General features: G+C 50.3%; 1 protein-coding gene across 8 annotated transcripts in view; it reads right to left on the bottom strand.

Annotated features, from left to right (window-relative positions):
- Positions 1-20,296, bottom strand: part of ADAMTS14 (ADAM metallopeptidase with thrombospondin type 1 motif 14) — a 101,257-nt gene that overhangs the window by 66,652 nt on the left and 14,309 nt on the right. For all 8 annotated transcript variants that reach the window (XM_063101823.1, XM_063101821.1, XM_063101820.1 and 5 more), the window contains exons 3-4: positions 7,423-7,579; positions 1,056-1,246 (exon numbers count right to left, since the gene is read on the bottom strand). In XM_063101823.1, the coding sequence (XP_062957893.1) occupies positions 1,056-1,246; positions 7,423-7,579 (348 nt within the window). The remainder of the gene's footprint in view (positions 1-1,055; positions 1,247-7,422; positions 7,580-20,296) is intronic.

Below are 20,296 nucleotides of genomic sequence, written 5' to 3' on the forward strand. Positions count from 1 at the left end.
ACCTCCCACCACTGTCCTGCCTGGACTCCACAGTGTCACAGCAAGCTGAGCCAGGGTCTCACTCCAACAGGTCCTGCCCACCCTCCCCAGCATCTGGCCTTGATCTGTTCTATTTCCACCTTAGGTCTCGCTTCACCCAGACGGGTCCCCATCTTCCCCAGAGCCACAGCTGCAGGCACCCTGGCAGAGGCATCTGGCCAGAAGAGAAACAGGGCAGGGCCCACCTCCCACACTTTCACCCTTCCTTGCCTTCTGCTCTCCCACATCTCTGCCCCTTTTAGCTCAGAGGTGCTTACCTGTAGCCCACAGGTCACATATGGCTATACGTGTGTTTTGTTTGGCATTCAAAGTGGGTTTTATTCTAACATTTAAAAATTGGGAATTTTCACTTAGATATCTGGATTTAAATTTTCCATAATAAAATTTTTTTTAAAACCCTTAATAAACACCCTGCATTTCTGACTTCTCTTGAAAAACTGGCCTTTCTGTGACAAGAGCCCTGCATCTTTGCAGGACAGCTACCAGTAGCAGCTGAGTAGCAGCCACCCACTTGGACAGGGCAGGGACCCTCTGTTCCCTACAGTCTCCAAATTTACCCACATCCCTCATTTTCCTTGACTGTCTGGTCTTTGTGAACACCCAAGGCCCACATCAGGGTCCTAGGAACCCCCTTTGCAGATTGACAGCTCATTTTTCTCCAGATGGTGAATCTCGGGAAAGTCCCTGAACTCCAAGGCAAGCAAGGCCCTAGGCCATGCCTGACCCAGGCTCTGAATGTGGCCAAGCCCAGAACCCACTGTCTGTAGGCTCCGGCACTGGTAGCCTGTGAGCCACCTCCACACGGGACTGCAAAGCTTGGGACGGACATCAGGCCAGCTCGGGCCCATTTCACCATGGAACCCAGCTGCCAAGGGCATGCCTGCCAGGCTAAGGAGTAAGAAGCGACTCCTCCAAGTCCCTCCTGTAAAACACCAGCCTGAGAGAAGCCTGCCATTCAGATCACTCCTAGGCCCATCCACCCCAACCCAGTCCCAGGTCACAGGAGGGACACTCACAATGTTCATGAGGGTGAGGACGTAGTTCTGCACATGCTCCTTGCCATGGAAGCGAACTACTGAGTCATCCACCGCCAGCAGCACCTCGATGCTGTAGCTGCCCGGCTTGGTGTGTCGTCGCTTCCGCTCTGCTTCGCCCAGCTGGTCCCCCACCAGGCCCAGCAGATTGGGAAGGTCACCCAGGCCAAAGGCTGGAAGCGGGACAGTGTAGAAAAAATATAACTTTAACATGCTTAATTTGCTTCTGTATTTAATGCTTGCTAAAAACGAGAAAACATAACTAATGTCGTTTTAAGTAAGGCAGGCCCAGACACATTAAATTCCAGGAAGGGAGTAAAACACCACCCGGTTCCAGGAACTGACTGACCAGTTCCTTATCTAAAAGCCACCTGGAAGATAAACGATTGGGAAGTGCACTGTTCCTTATCAGGGTACCAGCTCACTAAAGCCCACCAATAAATCCAAAGGTCACCTCTGATAACCTATAAACAGTAAACAACTCATCCTATTGTGAAAGTCTGTCTAAAAAACTGTATAAAAAGCTCTTGTGTTAAAGGCTCGGGGTCACTTTTGTCGTGAATGCTGAGTGACCCCAGCATGCTGGAATAAAACTCCTCTTGCTTGATTATATCGGTCTCTATCTCATGGTCTTTGTGAGGTGAGCCATCCCGACGTGTGGGATTTGTGCACGGTGCACAGATCTTACAGACAGGAAGAAGGCGAGGTCAGACACACATGAGGAGCTGTCACCGTGACACTGCCCGCCCACCACTACCCCATCATGTGTGCCCCTTTCCTGCCTCTGTAGGCTGCATAACATGAGGTCACCTCACAGGCACGAGCCCTTTTCCTGGCATGACAGCAAGGAGACTAAGAACTGTCCAGAGCCAGAAGCCTGGGTCCAGTAGCCCCTTGCCCTATCTCACTGTGTGTCGTAGGCCTCCACCTCCTGTCCTGTAACATGGGGATGAATAATCCTTGATCTACTGCTCCACAAGTTTGCTGTAAAAATCAAAGATGGCAGTGGGTGAAAACATCTTGATAAAGGAAAAAAACCCACAATGTTACTGCGGCCTTCAGAGGACATTTTAGGAAGCCGTGGAGAATGCCCTGTGCCTCTCGAAAATATTTACTTATTTAACTAGCATTTATTAACTCGTATTACTTTTCCATAAAGGACCAGAGAATAAATATTTTAAAATAACCTCGATTCTGCTGTATGGCTATGGATATAACACATTTTGTTTATCCATTTTTTTTTTTTTTTTTTTTGTCCTTTTTTTTTTGTGTGTGTGACCATGCTCAGCCAGTGAGCGAACTGGCCATCCCTATATAGGATCCGAACCCGTGGCGGGAGCACTGCTACGCTCCCAGCGCGAGAATAAATATTTTAGACTTTGTGAGTCATACAGTCTCTGTCACTATTCAGTTCTGTGGTTAAAGCACAAAGGCAACCACAAACAATACATAAATGAGTGTGTCTGTGTTCCAATATAACTTTATTTACAAAAACAGGTGGCAGGCTATATCTGGCCATGGGCCTTAGTTTGCTAACACCTAATCGAACCTAATCCAATCCTTACAACAACTCTATCAGATTACTGTCCTCATTATACAGGTGAATAAACTGAGGTTCAAGGACATTAAGTAGATTGTCCAGATCTGTCTGAATCAAACATTCGGGCTTTGAAACATCACTGTCTATACTGCCACCTAGAAAGGTAACACCTTAAATTGTTGTCATTTACACCATAGCCTGAATGAAGACTGAAGTAACATGTTGGGGCATATAGTGAGAGGACATGAGGACACTGTAGTGAAAGCTAAGAAAGCAGGACAGAGGCTGGGGTATCTCAAGAAGGATTTAGAGCCTTAATATTTAATGACTTTCCTGCCATCCCACCCTGAAGTTGTGACACTTGTACCACTGATTTCTAAGAACCCCCCAGATGTGGGCCAGGGGCTGAGATGTAAAGGTGCCACCACTATGTCCCCAGCAAGTGTCAAGGGGTGTGGCTGCAGGAGGCGCCCGTACTTATTAGATGGATGGAGGGTGAGTGGGTGATGAAGGCAGGAGGGCCCCTGAGCTCACCACCTAGTGGAGGTGACAGATAAGAAAGCAGATGGTCACAATATACTAAGGTCAAGGGCTACAGCAAGACTGACTAGAGAAGCCTTCCAGAGGGGGGACCTCTAAGCCAGAGCTTAACAGGGAGCAGGAGACAACCTACTTTAGGCACAGAGGTAACTGCACCTGCCAAATCCATCATGATTTTTTTGTGCTGCGCATGGGAGCAGGTCTGTGGAGATGCCAGCACCAACACGGGTGATCCTTGCAGATGCATCAGCAGGCACCTGTGCACAGACCCGAGTTCTGCCTCTAGGCTGTCAACGTGGGTCTTAGGGAACTAAAATCTGAGGACCGGCCAACAGGGACCCCTGGGGATTGGCGCTTTTTATTTCCCCTTTGGTTGGTGGCATTGCAGTACAAAGGAAAAAGGCACTAGCCCTACGATTTGGAAAAATGTGTGGCCGCTGGCCTGCTGGGAAATCTAGAAAGGGCGGCAATCCTCTGGGCATATGCATAGCCCTGTGAGCAGGGCCCAGGTGGGTTTCACCCTTACCTGCCTCTGAGGCTGGTATCCCTCTGCAGTTCATACCCCACAAAGGTGGCCCAGCGGCCCTGGCATCTGAGCCCAATGGTGAGTGCAGCAGCCCACAGACAAATTCCTGGGAGAGAAGAGGGAGGACCCCGCAGGAGGGGAGGAGAAGGGACAAGGCTCTCTCCATGGAGCAGGGAGAATAAATAACAGTTACCCCCAACACATGAGCAGTGCCTGGAAGTTTAAGTGCTGCAAGTGGAATACTAAACTTGACGCCTCAGAGCCCTCCCTGCCAGGTCTGTCAAAGGGAGGCACAGAGAGGATACCTGACCCAGCCTAGGTCACACAGCAAGATAACTGCAAGAACCCACAATGAAAACCCAATCTCTCTCCCACTGCCACACCCTATTAGGGTCCACCTAGATGTCTCTCTCAGCAGACATTGAGGAGGATTGGGGGAGGGCCAGGTGACATCAGCCATAGATGCTGCGGACATCCCAGACACACCTAACCTATGTGTCTCTCATCCTTCAGGCCAGGAATAGATAACCCTCAAGGCAGAGTGGGGACGAGCCAGCCACTGAGAGGCTTTGATTAGCCCACCCAAGAAGCCCCGGGTGAATGTAAAATGGTGCAGCTGCTTTGAAAAAACAGCTGGCAATTCCTAAAAAGTTACACCTAGAGTCACCATATGACCCAGGAATTCCACTCCTAGGTACACAACCAAGAGAAATGAAAATGTATGTTCACATAAAAACTTGCACACAAATGTTCATAGCAGTATAATCATAACAGCCAGTAAGTGCAAACAACCCAAATGTCCATTGACAGATGAATGGACAAATAAAGTGGTACAGCCATACAATAGAATATTACTCTGCCATAAAAAGGAACGAACTACTAATACATGCTATATAACGTGCACCTTGAAAATATTCTAAGTGAAAGAAGCCAGTCACAAAAGGCCACATACTGTATGATTCCATTTATAAAATGCCCTGAATAGGAAAATCCACAGAGATAGAAAGCAGATCAGTGGTGGCCAAGGCTTGGGGAGGAGGAAACAGGAATGGCTATAATGGGGATGGGGTTTTTTGTGAGAATGATGGAAATGTTCTAGAATGTGGTAGTAGTGATGTTTGCATAACATTGTGAATATAGAGAAAACCACTCAATTGTATACTTTAAAATGGTTAAAATGGTGAGTTTGATCTCAATTTTATAAAAAGCAGCAGGGGCGGCAGCCCTGGCCCCGGCAGAGCACCCGAGCTCTGGCCTCAGGAGCACATGCCCTGTTGGTGTCCTCAAGAGGGACCTGGAGGTGGGAAAGGGGCTACAGACAGCTGGACCATGGGCTGAAGGAGAGGGCAGCATGAGAAGCAAGGGGGCGTCCAGGCACAGCCTCCAAGGCCAAGGCAGGGCCCACAGCACAGTCCTTGAGGGCCTGAGTGAAGTCCAGCTTGCACCTGGAGGTCCAGCCAAGGGAATCCCTACCCCGGACTCTGACAGTTTTCATTTCTCACCAGAGCCCTCGAGGAAAGAATCGCTTCACTCCTCTTTGGGGCCCATCAAAGACGTGTGTGAGTGAGGGTGTGTGCAAGAGTGTGTTTGAGAGCGTGTGAGTGTGTGGAGGGTATGTTAGTGTGCACGGGTATGGGTGGATGCTGGGTGTGTGTGAACATGAGTGTGTGCACATGTGCCCTCTTCAGGAAGCAGCAGCCAAGGCCATGAGTGCCAAGAGGAATAGTCCCCTCCAACCCCAAGGTTATGGGTGCACATCAGACCCCTTCACAGTGGAGCCTGGGGGCCAGGAAACCTCCCTATGACCATAGCTGAGCTAGAAAACCTAATGGATGGCGCCTCCAACACCTCCGCTCCTTCCTCCAGGAAAGCTGGACACACCCCCATGGGGAGAGGACTCATGTGAGGGACACAAAGATGATGAAAACTTGGTATCTGTCCTCTAGAACCCCCCAGCCTATGGGAGAAGGGGACAGACCCAGGAGGAGACACCTGCACAGGACAGGATGGCAGAGATATGGGAGGCGCCCAGGTGGAGGGAAAGTCCTCAAAAGCTTTCTGCAGGCTGCGAGGCAGGCTCTGTGTGGCTGGCCAAGGCCTCGGAGGCATTTCTCTTCGGGCTGAGAAATATACTCAAAGAGCTGAGATAAAACCTTTTGTCTTAATGGAGCGTATTAAATGGAGACAGGTGCACCCTGAAATGCTGCTCCACATACGGGGTTCAGACCCACTACTGGCTTTCAAATAACAGAGAACAAGTCACAGGTTTCCAAGAAAGTTGTCTCTTGCCCCTTGTCTTTCTAAGGAAGGACCACAGGTGGGCCAGGCCCCAGCCCCACCCCCGACCCACAGGAGTTCCAACCAGGAAGCCTGATGCAAGAAGACAGTCAGGTCCACGCTTCCCTGGGCCCGAACTCGAACTCCACGAGCTCAGTGGTCTCAGCTTCCCGGCCACTGACGACCACGGTGGTGGGCCATGTTCTTGGTTCCAAGCTCACAGCTCTGGAGCTGGACTTCCCTGAGGTGTCTCCCCAAAAGGGGGGATTTATGCTTTTTTGATTCAGAACTGGCCTCAACTAAAGCAGAGCCTAAGGGAGACAGGTCGCTCTTCCCAGCCACAGTGGAGGGAAGGCACCCGCCACCAGTCCCCTTCTGAAATCCACAAGAGTCCTCGAGGGCTCCCCTCCCCCAGGCCTACACAGCCCTCCATGGCTCTGATGCTGTGGCTTCATTTATGAGTGACACTTGGAGAACAGCTGGCGCTTCAAAGGATGTACTGTATGTGGGGACAACTGGTTTCCAGGCATTCCTTCACGCTAGGCCCAGGGTCCTGGCACAAGGATGTGCTCCCCGCATGACCAAATCCCACCCAATGCTTCTCAGCTCCTCTTGGCCAAGGGGGCCTATGACGAAGCTAAGTTTGCCTATGAAGTTGGCCGCAGGCCCAGGACCAGCCCCGTCACATGTGTTTCGTTCACTCCACTGTGGGTCCTGAGTGCCAACAGTGTGCTGGCACCCGTGCTGGTCACCAGGGTGCAGGGTCACCCCTGCCCTCGGGGGGCTCCCACCCTAATGTGTCAGTGGTTCACCTTAATGACAATACTGTAACAAGAGCCACCATTTATCAAGTACCTACTATGGGCCAAGCTCCATGCTGGGGTTTTTATAAGGACTATCACCAACACATATAACAGCCTTAGCAGGTAGACGTTGATCATCTCCACTTTACTGATTAGGAAAATGAGGTTCAGAGACGTTAAGTGACCTGCCTAGGATCACACAGTAGACAGAGTTGGAGGCAGGATTTAAAAGTGGTCTATTGGACACAAAGCTGACCCTGCTGCCCTAACACCAGGCGGCCTCTCTGTAAGTGCCCTAAGAACTTCCTTCCTCCTACAGGGTTCGGCTGATTTTTAGGAGGAAGTACCAAATGCAGCCATTCCACCTTCCACCGTGGCTCAGAAATCACCTTGAGAAGCAATACTGAGACCTCACAGACCTCTGGGGTCCTAAAGACCACAGTTCAGGGCATGAGTGGCTCCTCTGGCCACTAAGTCCAGCCAATTATAGTAGCTCCCAACACCCACTGGAGTTTCTTCACTGGTACAGCAGGTCTACGTGGCCCAGTCCTATTTTACAGATAAGACTGAGGTCAGGTATTGATAGTTTAAGGCTAGAAGTTACCTAAAACCCCCCAGACGTGTGGACAAAGATAGCACTTGGGACCCCTGCCCACAGCCTACCTTCATTGTGAAGGTCCCCGTGAGGCTCTGCCCTCTCTTGGTGGACAGCTTCCCGGCGGTACACCACGTGCGTCCTCCCGCTGACCTCCTGCTCCTGCTGCCCCCACTCCAGAGGCTCAAGGAAGTAGTCGGTGCTGTCTGTGCGGATGAGGCCTGCCTGCACCACGGTCACGGCGAGCAGGGGGAGGGGAGAGAGAGAAGAGGCATGAATACACAGCACATGCACAGGTGAGCATCTGCAAGCGTGTGTGACCCACGTGTGTGCAGGCCCTTCCCCGGGGCCTTTGCTTTCGAATGGGGCCTTGGAAGCCCTGGGACTCCAGGAAGTCCTGTGGAGGCCCTGGCAAGGAAGGGGGCAGGTGGTATCGAGGCTGAGCAAGAGCCCCATCCTCATCGCAAGCTAAGCAGATCTGCTTTTATTCTCTTGTGAACCCATGGGGTTCCATATAAAATTTCATTTAAACATAGAGTGCCATTGCTTAAAACAGGGGAAACATGGAAGCCACCACCACAGGGAATATGCACACACACCCAGGCACCTTGGATTTGGCTTTACCTACACGCAGATTGGATGGGAAAATCCTAGCAGCAAAGGCGGTTAGTCATCCCTCAGGTGGGCACTGACCCCCACTCCAATACAAAGTGCATGTGTGTGCACAGGGGGAGAGAGGCAGCTAGCACTCACTGATGAGAAACGAGTTGGGACAGTGTACCAGGAAAGCACGTTCTGTTTTTCATATAAATTTTTGCCTGCATCAAAATATTCTCTTTAAAAAAATCTGGTGTTGGTCTTGGAAATAAAGCCATAAAAATATAAGCTTGGCCAAGTCCAGTAAATGTGTCATTAGCTCCCAACGAAGACAGTAATCACAGGGGCCAATGAAACACATAACTGAATGTGAGTTAATATATGTGTGCCTGTGCGTGCACAGATGCACACGCGTGCACACACGTCATCTCTATAAATAACAAGGCCAGCCCACCTACCACAGTGCATGGAAAATAGTAGGCAACATTTAACAAGTAAATATTTGTTGAATTCGTTTGCTCATTCAACAAATATCTATTGCATGCCTACTGCATACCAGGCACTGGAGCGCAGCTGGGAACACGAAGCAGAGAGTGAAGAAGCCGTTTTTATAAATCGGCTGCATCTTCTCTGTTTGAATTAGAACCGCCCCTTTTTAAAGCAGCCACTCAGTTCCACCGATTTTCTCACCTCGGCCTGTTCTGAGGTCGTGTCTTAGGATGCCCCCTCCAAGGCCAACTGAACACCCACCCTCAGCAGCAGCCAACCTTTTCCAGGTCCTTCCAGCTATACCTGTTCATCAAACTGAAAACACTACTTTGCATCAAAGGCAAGAGAGCTTCCATCTGTGCCTCGTAAGCAGACCCAATCAGGAGGCCAGGAAATGTTCTAGGGAGAAAGGGCAGCACTAGTGGAATGACTGTGAGGCTTCCCCAGTAACCACTGCATCAGGTGATACTCCACTGTCTGCAGATGTCCTGGTGTGCTTGTTAAATGTCAGCCCTTATACTGAGCACACGTTCCTCCATGCCAAGCACTGTGACTTTGCACCTGCTGTGTGCCTGGGAAAGGAGAGACAGATAAATAATGCCCAGCCTTTGGACATGAGTCGCTTGTTTTCTGAAGAGCTGAGGGTGGCTTATGTCCTGCCTGGTGCTATGGCAAGGTATTAACAGGTGCCCCAGAGGTGACAGATGTGGGTCCTGAAAGATAGAAGCCCATCGGGCTCCTGGTTGCAAGAGCTAGAAATCCAACTCAAACCCCCTGGGGCCCAAAGGGGAGTGTACTGGCCCATGATACCCCATGGCAGGGACAGGGACTGGAAGTGAGGGACCCCAATGGCCTCAGCTCCCCAGCCACCCTCCCCTCAGAGTCCCCTGCATCAGCGTCATTCCCTCAGACAGGCTGTGTATCACTTGTCCTTGCAGGCACATTTCTACTTTGCCACCAGAAACAAGGAGACTCTCTCCACAGGCCCATCTGCACAGTCCAAGGGAGGACTGCAGTTGGTCCAGGTTGAGTCACACAGTCACCCAGGGTCTGGCAGCCCCATCGAGATCCCCACAGCCAGAGGAAGAGTGATGCCTGCATCAAAGGAAGGGAATAATGGTTACGGTGACCAAAGAAGCCCATCTGAGATGGAGAGGGCATTCTAGGTAGAGGGACTGCCTGGGCAAGGGTGTGGAAGCAGGAAGGACCATGCTGGGGACTGGGAGGCGTTCAGGCTCATGGGCAGAGGCTGAGCCCAAACCTGGACAATAAGTGACAGCCAGATCCAAGGGCCTCTGCCACTGCAGACCTGCAGAACTCCCAAAGGAAGCCTGTCTTCCAGGGTGCATAAGGGCTGCAGGGCAGAAGGGTCAGCTGGTGGCCTCCAGGCCCAGGGCACACACCAAAGCTACTGCAGCTCTGTTGCCATGAGGGCTTATAAGGAGACTCTCAGCCAAGCCCCGTGCCCGCTTATCCCACCACCTTCCTGCACCCCTGTCTGATGCCCAGGGGGACTGTCCCTGCCCCGGAACAAGCAAAGCAAGAGGCCCTCCCAGCACAAGTCAGAGGCCTCTGCTCCATCCAGCCAGGGTCAGACAGTCAGGCTGGCCCAGGGTAGTAGCCTGTGCTGTTCTGCCCATCACACCTCTCCAGAAGGCCTGGCAGAGGAGAAGTCTCCAGAGCAGGAGGTAGAAGACTCTGCTCAGCCTCTCCCACACACTGGGCTGCCTCCCAAGGCTCCTTGTTCTGGGACTTGGTTAACCAGCTACACAAAGAGGATCCCTCAAAACCCAGAACTCCCTGTCTCCCAGCCTGATGATTCCATGTCCGGACTCCACCAGATTTCAGCACCTCATGAGGGATGAGACTCCAGAATGATCCAAAGGTGTAGGGCAGGCCTTCAAGCAACTGCCTTCCAGCCCACAACTACAGACCTCAAAATCAGTGTGCTTACTCCAGTCTGAGGCTTCATACTTCAGTGACATCCCCAGTCAGGGGACCTCTAACTTTTGCTTGTATGCCTCCAGTGACAAAGAACCCCCTCCCTGAAGATGTAACATACAGTAGCCCCCTTCATCCATGGGGGCACGTTCCAAGACTCCCAGTGGAGGCCCAACACCTCGGATAGTACCGAACCCTGTGTATAGAGGTTGAGCATCCCTAATCCAAAAATCTTTTTTTTTTAAAATTTATAAAAAACTATACCCTAGATAGAACTAGTGAGGGGCAGTGTATTAGTTTGCCAGGGCTGCCATAGCAAAGTACAGTCGTCCCTCCGTATCTGTGGGAGATGGGTTCCAGGAACACCCATGGGTACCAAAATTTGGAAATGCTCAAGTCCCTGATGTAAAATGATGTAGTATTTGCACACAACCTATGCACACCTTCCTGTATACTTTAAATCATCTCTAATACCTAATATAATATAATATCATAATATGTAATATAATGTAAATGCTATGTAAATAGTTGTTATACTTTTTTATTTGTATTGTTTTTTGTTCATTTTTTAAAATTTTATTTTATTTTACTTCTCAAAATACATTGTACTTGATTTTCATGCCCCTTTACCCGTTCCTCTCCACCACCTCCCCCCCCCCACATCTGTGCACTTGGCTTAAATAATTCAAGGAATTTTTGTGGTTATTGTCTTCTTCCCCCCACCCTTTATTTGTTTGTGTGTTTATTTATTTATTTATTTTTAGCTCCCACAAATAATTGAGAACATGTGGTATTTCTCTTTCTGTGCCTGACTTGTTTCACTTAATATAATTTTCTCTAAGTCCATCCATGTTGTTGCAAATGGTAGTATTTCGTTCTTTTTTATAGCAGAGTTGTATTCCATTGTGTAGATGTACCACAGTTTCCAAAAATCTGAAATCTGAAATACTCCAAAATCTGAAACTTTTTGAGCACCAACATGATGTTTAAAGGAAATGCTCACTGGAGCATATTGGATTTTGGATTAGGGATACTGAACCAGTAAGTATAATGCAAATATTCCAAAATCCAAAAAGAATCCAAAACATGTCTGGTCCCGAGAATTTCAGATAAGGGATACTCAACCTGTACTGTGTTTCTTGCTATACATATATACCTATGATAAAGTTTAATTTCTAAATTAGGCATAGTGAGAGATTAACAGCAATAACAAATAATGAAATAGATCAATTATAACAACATGCCAGCATCACTCCCTTGTGCTGTGAGGCCATCGTGAAGTAAAGCGAGGGTCGCATGAACACACCGTGATACATGACAGTCAATCTGATAAACCAGCTGACTGCTAAGTGACTAATGGTCAAGGAGTATCTATAGTGTGGACATGCTGGACAAAGGGATAATTTGTGTCCTGGGCGGGACAGAGCAGGATGGCACGAAATTTCATCACACTGTTCAGAACAGTATGCAGTTTAAACCTTATGAATTACGTATTTCTGGAATTCTCCATTTAACATTTTCGGACCACAGTTGACCGTGGGTAACTGAAACCACAAAACTGTTGTATTTTGTGTAGGAACGCTCCTAACATTTTATTGAGCTGAAGCACATTTCCCTACGTTCCATCCTTTATAAACAGCCTTATTGTCACTGTTATTAATAATAGCACCTGCCACTTAATTTACATATATTATCTCATTTCATCTTTACAGCCCTGTGAGGTAGGCACTGATATTATTACTCCCATTTCATGGATAAGGAAATAGAGGCTCAGAAAGGTTAAGTAACTTGCCTGAAGTCACCCAGTGAGTGTCAGCCCTAGAACAGGAGCCCAGCTCTTTGTGGCTCATAACTACCATGCTGTATTACCTCAGGTCATCCCTGGGCCTGCTTGTGCCCTTGGGGGCCACTTGGCACAAGGCAACATTCTTTCCTAGTACTATCTGCAAATCCCTGGGCCTCTGGTCTGTTCTGACCCTGCAGAGCAAGATGCTCACTTTCCACCTCTGGGCAAAACCCTCCCATGGAAGTCAGTCCATCTCCCCTCATGGATAAGAGGAACGGTCCCCACCCACTCCCTAGGTGACGGCCTGCTTCTCAGCCTAAAAGGATTCTCACCCCCACCCAAATCATTCTCATCACACCCACAGCTCTTCTCCACCAGAAGTGGAGCCCCCACAATCCTGGGTCTGGTCCAGCCTCCACTCCCTCAGGCCTCTCCCTAGGGAAGGGTTAAAGAATCTGCCTTTCCCCACCCCAGTTAACTGTTGAGGACAAAGGAGCTAAACCTAAGCCCTGTAATATGCAACCTGGGAAATAAGTTTCTAAATCTCTTTTCAACAGTGGATCCCACCAGCCCCCAAGGGATCAAGGGCAGAACCTCCTCAGACACTATCCTTATCACATTTTATGTATGATTCCCAAGCCTTGACAGGCAGTTCTTGTCCAGGTCCGGGCCCCCAGCCTCCCCAGGCCTCGGAGACCCTCCTCCTGGAGAGAGAATGGGAAGGCAAGGTTGGCCACAGATCAGGAGGCAGGACAGCCCTGTCCCTTCCCCACAGACCTTGGTTTCCCCATCCACACAATGAGAGGTTTGGCCCAAGTCCCCTTGAAGCTCTGCTCTGGCCAGGAAAGCAGGCACCATGCAGGGTAGACAGATTGGCAACGAGAACTTTCTGGCTCTCTGCCTCCTCAGTAAATTGTTCCTGTCTCTCAATTTATGAGATGTTTATATTTCTGAAAAGTGGTGGCTAATTTTCAAGCACTAAAATCCAATCAAATTTCTGTATAAGAAATGAAGAAAAAAGGGGGAAATAAATTCTGGGAGGCTGGAAAATAAATGTCAGCCGTGGCTGTTTTTACTCCTACCTTATTTTTTTTGCAAACTGTAAATAAGTAGGAAATATATAATAGAAAGGTTCTTCACATAATAAAAACAAAACAAAGAATCACTGATTACATCCAGTCAAGCCACATGCCACATAGGCCCTCAGCCAATTTCTCCAAATGGAAACCTTCCAATGTGCACGCCTGACCACCTCCACCATTTCTAAACTCCCTTTAATGTGGCTGCTTCTGAGGTGCCTTTCCCGGGAGGTGTGTGGATGCCTGGTGGGGGTGAGAGAAAGGACTGTTTGAATTTTCCAATGTGGCTGGTGACGTTGTTTTGGTTGCAAAGGTGACACCTTCTGCTGCCTTTTCATCGAGAGGCTTCCAGGCTATGCTGAGATTTTCCAGACCAGGTTCCCCTCAGGGGAAGCCCCCAAATCCAGAGTGTAATTCCAGGGCACCTGAAAAAGACATGGTCAGATGACAACTGGGGATGGGAGTGCTGGCTTTGAAATCACCTGGCATCCTGCCATGGGCCATAACTGAGCAAGTTCAGTTGGTCCCAATAGCTATCTACTATCAGGGTGAGGTCCCAAATACTTTAGCAGATAATTGAAGCCAAATTGTTTTGAAATTAGTATGTTTGTATGCATGTGTATGTATAAATATGTTTCTAACTGCATATACGTGCTTTTAAGTTGGGAGGCAAGGACACATCAAGCCAACAAACAGATCTCCAGGGAGACCATGGGAGAAATCCCCAAGGGGTGGAAAACGTGTTCTCAGATGGAGCAAAAATCCAAGCTGGGCATGGGCAGAGATTTATCTGTGCCAGGCCAGGCGCAGAGACAACAAGCAAGGTCCCAGGCTGGGGTCAAGACAGGTGCAAGTGGCTTGGTTCTGAGAGGACAGTTGTAGGCACTATGGAAGATGGGGATCCTGAGCCCCCTTGCTGCCCCCTCAAACTCACAGGCCTTCACCAAATGCCCAGAAGAGGGGCCCATTCTAAGATGGCAGCTCCAGTGGATCCAGCTGAAGGGTGGGCCAGGTCTCCTCTTCCCCCTTCCAAGGTGAGTCTATCTGGGTCCTCCCAAGAGGAGAAAGAAGTAGAACAGGCCACGTCCCAGCCAACCATCCCACTACCTCCCAAGGAGAGTACATTCTCAGGCCTGGACTCGTTCTGAAAATTCCATCACGAGGGTTTTACTGCCACGGACAACCCTTACCCAACTGTGCCGTCTTAGGTTCTAGGCTTCCAGCAAATGCAGCTTGAAACTGTTCCACTGCAGGAAACCAAAGAAAACCCAGCAACTGGAGACTGGGGTGATACACAAGAAGATCAGACATGCCTTCCACCAGATTCCTAAGCAGTGGCTGCTTCCGCCCCGACCCAGCAACCTGCGTCCACAGGCACCATCCCCAGCCACGGCCTACCATGCTCCCTCCCTAGACCACAGGGCTGCTACAACCCTCTACTACCTCAGCATCTCCTTCCCTTCCGCCACCTTGGGCCTCTTGGTCTACAAGCCCGATAATTCTCTTGTGAACACCCACACGCTGTCACCCCCTCCCTCCATCCTGCTCTCCCAGAATAAGCTTCTCAGCCCTGGTTCAGCCCAACTGTCCACCTACACAGTGATGGAGACCGCACACACAGGTGCCCACACAGCTCACGTGAGCACGACGCTGGCCAGGGTGATACTGCTCCTCCCTGTCACCTCTGGGTTCCAGTTCTCCCGGATGGTCCCCACCTGCAACACTGCCCCACCTCCACCGCCTCCTTCAAGGCTTGCACTACCCTGTTGTGAATAGTCCTCCCTCCCCTCCTGTGGCTAGACGTTGCCCCTCCACCCTGTGCTCCGGGTCCCCTCCCTGTCACCTCCCCAATGACTCAGCCTCTGCAATTGGAACTCCTCTTCTCAGCATCCTCATCCTCTCCCCACCTGTGAGACCATTCCCATTGGCATCCAAGTGCACTCCGGTATATCCCATGTGGAAACTCCCATCCCTGTCCAGCTACTGCCCCAGGTCTCTGCTTCCCTCCCCAGCAGAAAGACTTGTGTACACTCCCTGTGTCTGTGAGCAGACCTCTCCTCTACCCACCCCAAATGGCCTTCTAGAACCACCACTTCCTGGAAACTGCTCACCTGTGACCACCATCTGGCCAAAGCCAGCAATAACTTCTTTGTCCTGGTCTCACGTGGGTCCTCTAACCACACACTGTCCCTGGGCATTGCCCCAGTTCCATGGCTTTAAATACCATGTGTCTGCAGATAGCTCCCAAGTTACACCCAGCCCTGACTCCTCCCAGAATTCCTTGTATGATTATCCAACAGCCTCCTTGATAGAGACCTGGATCTCCATTGGGCCTCTCAAACTCTAAAGCACAGTTCTGGGTTTGACTCCCAGATCTACTCCTCCCTTGTCTTCCCCATCTCAGCAAATGGCACCACCTTTTATCCAGTTGCTCAAGCCAAAAATGGAGGGGCAGAAGTGGGGCCAGGGATCTGGGTCTTTTCCAGTCCCCCAACCCATGGTGGTTCTGTCAAACTTAGTCCAGCTGAAAGCAGCACCCAGTGTAACCCTCTGATGGGTCATCCTGGGCCTCTGATTCATGACAAGTTAGCAGGGCAGCCCCACCCCACACACCCCACACACCCTGCGACCACCACTCTGCTCTTGCCAGGACTTTTCAAGGTGGCCTCCTTCCTCAACAGGTCCGTCTGTCTGTATGAAGTATCTACTGCATTCCGGGCTTGATGGAGGTGGGGTGAAGAACACAAAAAGACACACGAGACCAGCCTCTGCCCTCCTGGGAAGGGACTTGTATCTGTAATTTATAAAGAACTCCAACAAGTGAATAATTAAAAGATAACCCAGTTTAAAATGGGCAAAAGAGCTGAATAGACATTTCTCCAAGGAGGATACACAAATGGCCAATAAACACATGAGAAGATGTTTAACATCATTAGTCATCAGGGAAATAAAAATCAAAACTGCAATGAAATACTATTTCACACCCACTAGGGTAGCTAGAATCAAAAAGTCAGACAAGTGTTGGCAAGGATGTGGAGAAACTGGAAACTTCGTGCATTGCCGGTGGGATGCAGAATGGAGCAGCCTCTCTGAAAACAGTCTGGCAATTCCTCAAACAATTACACAGAATTACCACATGATCCGGCAATTCCACCCCTAGGTACACACCCAAGAGAAATGAAAATATACATCCACACAGAAACTTGTACATGAACGTTTATAGCAGCATTATGCATAGTAGCCAAAAGGTAGAAACAACCCGAATGCCCATCAACAGAAGAATGGACTAACAAAATGTGGTATACCCATACCATGGAATATGATTCAGCCATAAAAAGGAATAAAGTACTACAATACGGATGAACCTAGAAAACATTATACCAAGTCAAAGAACCCAGTCACAAAAGACCACGTATGACATGATTGCATTCATACAGAAGTCCAGAACGGGAAATCTATGCAGACAGAAAGTAGATTAGGGACTGGGGTAATCAGGGATTAAGGGGTGATAGCTAAAGGGTAAAAGGTTTCTTTTTGAGCTGATAAAAATGTTCTAAAGAATTAAATGTTCTAAATGACTGTGGTGATGGTCACACATATCTATGAATATAGTAAAACCATGGAATTGTGTACCTTAAACGTGTGGATCACATGTATGTGAATCAGACCTGAATAAAGCTGCTAACAAAGAAGAAGATGCACACTCGGGGAGATGAGACACCGGGGAGACGAGCCGCATGCAGGCTGCCCTGCACAGAAGCGTGAGTCAGCGTGGCTCAGAGGGAAGCCTGCACACGCTGAGTCCACATGATTCAAACCCGATGTGGAAGCCCCAAGCCACAGAGCTCTGCTGGAGGCCAGGGCTGCCAAGGAAAGTCTGAAAGCTGATTCAGACCGAGCTGCAGCCATGGGGACAGGCAGGAAGAAGCAGCCCTTGGCGGATGGAGCCAAAAACCCAGGCTTGTCCTCAGCTGGCATGCTCTGCCATGCCCCAGGAATAGGCCAGAAGCCGCGGAAGAAACACCAGGAAGCAGAGAGCCTCCCCCTGCTGGAGGTGCTTATCTGGGATGACCGCTTGGCCTCCGTTCCAGGGGTCATGACCCCTGCAGGCCCCACACCCTGGGAGGTGCCGGGAGAAAGACGATTGAGGTCTTGCTGGGCCCAGGCCATTTGCAGCAAGAATCCTTCTCAGGAGAGCAGCAGTGTGGTGGGTGGTGGGTAAATGCAGGGACCCTGGGGCCAGAGAATCACTGGGTTCAAATCCTGACGCTGCCACTCTCAACTCACGTAATCTTGGACAAATTACCTAACACCCCTGTGCTTCAGGACTATGACAGTGCCTGTCTGTAGGTTTGCTCCAAGACAGTAATGTACACAGGGCACCCAGACTAGCCACTCCCACGCAGCGAGGGTTCCGTAAGCGTTTGCATTTGCTGCTGTGATTATCATCCTCATTCAAGTATGCCGGGAGCCCCTGTGGGGTTCAGTGCTGGGAGCAATATTCTGGAACCAAAGGAAGTTTGTTTCCAACTCCTGGCTCCACCATGGCCTGGCTTAGACCTACTCAGATCCGCTGCCTGTATGGAAAGAAATCTCCAAGAGAAAAATAACAGCAGTCAAGCATCCTAAGGATAAAAGTCCTTACCAAGAAAAAGAGACTGGTAGAGGGTGGTAAATGGGAAAAAGAACACGGGCAGACAAAAGGCTGGGTGAAAATGTTGTCTGGATGGTGAAATTGTAGGCAATTTCCTTCTCCTTAAACCTTTAGGTATTCTCTAACTTGTTTATGATTTCCTTATCTCAAAAGGCAAGCCTGTTCTGCACAGAATGTCTGCCTGCTACAATGAGCAGGTAATAAGTGTATAACTCCCTGCCCCTAAACCAAAGTTGAAAGAAAAGGAAACAAATACAAGGTAACCCTTCTTTTCTATCATCCAACTTCCTGCAAAGTGGTGTAGAGGTCACTCCGGGCAGTGAAACACCTGGGCTTCCAGCGCAGCTGGTTACACAGGCCCTCTCTAAGCCTCAGTTTCCACATCTGAAGCCAAAGTGCTGCTGGGAAGATACAATGAGATAAGGAATGGCCTGGCCCACTGCAGGATGGGGGTCCTTTCCTTCACTTCCTCCCTCGGCCTGGCCCTCCTGCTCTCCCCTATGACCTGACCCAGCTTCCCTGTCACACACACAAAGTAGACTTTCCAGGAGGCTGCGGCACTAGTTGTCACCCCTAGATGCTCACTCAAATCACCTGGGAAATTTGCAAAACTCCTGCAGCCCAGGTCACACCCCAGACCAGTGAAATCAAATCTCAGTGGGTGGGGTTTGGGCATCAGTGTGTTCTCCAAGCTGCCCACGTAGTTCTGGTGCGCAGCCAGGGCAGAGAACCCCTCGTCTAAACTCTAGAGGCTTCCAAGCAATGGAATGGCACCAAAAGGAATGGTTAAGGGATCATCTGTATTTCACAAAGAGGACAGTAGCCACGTGGGGTATTCAACCAGAGTCAGTTGGTCCTACTGCAGGAAATGGGCCAGAAAGAGAGGAACTGAGTGGACAAGTACGTGCCCTGAGGGGGGGAGTCCAGGCAGGCTGGGCTATTGTATTCTTCTGAAACAGAAGCACTGCCCCAGGCTGAGCCAGACCAGTGGCCATCTAGACCACTCGTGATCTGAGCCTTGGTGCTATCTCAGAAACTAGCCACCCCCTCCCCACAGGTGCGACTCATCTGTAGGAATAATTTGCCAAAATTGCCCCCAAGTAGGTGTGGACTAGGGGTGGGGCAGGCCTGGGCAGGGGCAGGGAGAACACGGTGCAGAGAGTGGGGACGGTTAGCAGCAGCACCTCTATGCTCATGTGGATGACGAAGGCAGCCATGGACTCTGTCCTCCAGCACCTTGGAGAACAGTCGCTCAGGTCATTAAAAGCTTGGAAAATGTTCTTCATGGAAGAGTGGTGGCTTTTTATTTCTACCCACCGCCCCCCTGAAGGCACGGGTCCTGGTCCCTGGCAGGGCAGGGCTCATACCTGCAGGTGCTCAGAGCCTCGCCTGCTGCTACACACCACCCTGGAGCCCAGCCACAGTCAGGGCAGGCCTTGCCAGGCCGGCCGCCACCCAGTTTCCATTCCCCATGCCCAGGAGCCACGTGGCTGTTAGACTCCCCCCTCTGTCACCACCATAGCCCACCTGGCCTGGGACAGGAGCTCCGCCTGGCCTCCTGCTTGGCCCTGAGTCCTGGCAGTAGCATGGCTTCGGGACGAGGAGACAGGAAGCAACTCTCGAGTGCCAGGAGGCGGTATGGCTGCCAGGCCCTGGGCTGAGTCTGCACCGAGGTCCTGCAGGCTGAACCCTATGGCTCAGATGCAAGCCAGCGGACAGAGGTGGGGCGGGCAGCACCAAGGAAAATATGCAGCCAGTCCCACAGCCTGACAGAGGGCACAGCAGGTCACTGTCCCACCAGGCTTCCCCTCTGATCGAGCCCTACAGCAGCCTGGTCCAGAAGGGGCTGACTTGGTTTTAAACCAGCCCCCATGTGAGATCATGCATAAAGTGTTTATCACTGAGTCTGACACATGCCCAGGTCTGTAGTGAGTGACAGATTTGGTGGTGTCCAAGAAGAAAGTTTCCTGTGGAAGGCAAAGAAGCACAGGAGAATGAAGACAGGTCTGAATCCAGACACCTGAATTCCTGGGCTGGCTCAGCACTAGCCCCAGGAGTGGCTCCCAACCACACACGGACCCCCCAGGCATCACCAGTCTCCTCCTGCCAAGGGTGGGAGGAGCAGGCGAAACACTGTTAACCAGAAAGAGTGGTATATGTGGCACATGACTGTCCTTCCTGACCAGGGACCAGCCCCACCAGCATGTGTTCCAGATTTCTCAGAACTCTGACACCTCCCCAAAGCTTGTCTGTTGGTCCCTAGCACACAATCACCCACCTTGCAGCCACTAGGCCTGTCCACCAGGCTCCCTACTCACTCGACATGCTCATGATGTCTCTGCAGTTTTGCTTTGCCTGTAATACCACTCATTCATTCATTCATCATATAATGACTG

The sequence above is a fragment of the Cynocephalus volans genome, chromosome 7 (genome assembly GCF_027409185.1).
Source record: "Cynocephalus volans isolate mCynVol1 chromosome 7, mCynVol1.pri, whole genome shotgun sequence".
NCBI lineage: Eukaryota > Metazoa > Chordata > Mammalia > Dermoptera > Cynocephalidae > Cynocephalus > Cynocephalus volans.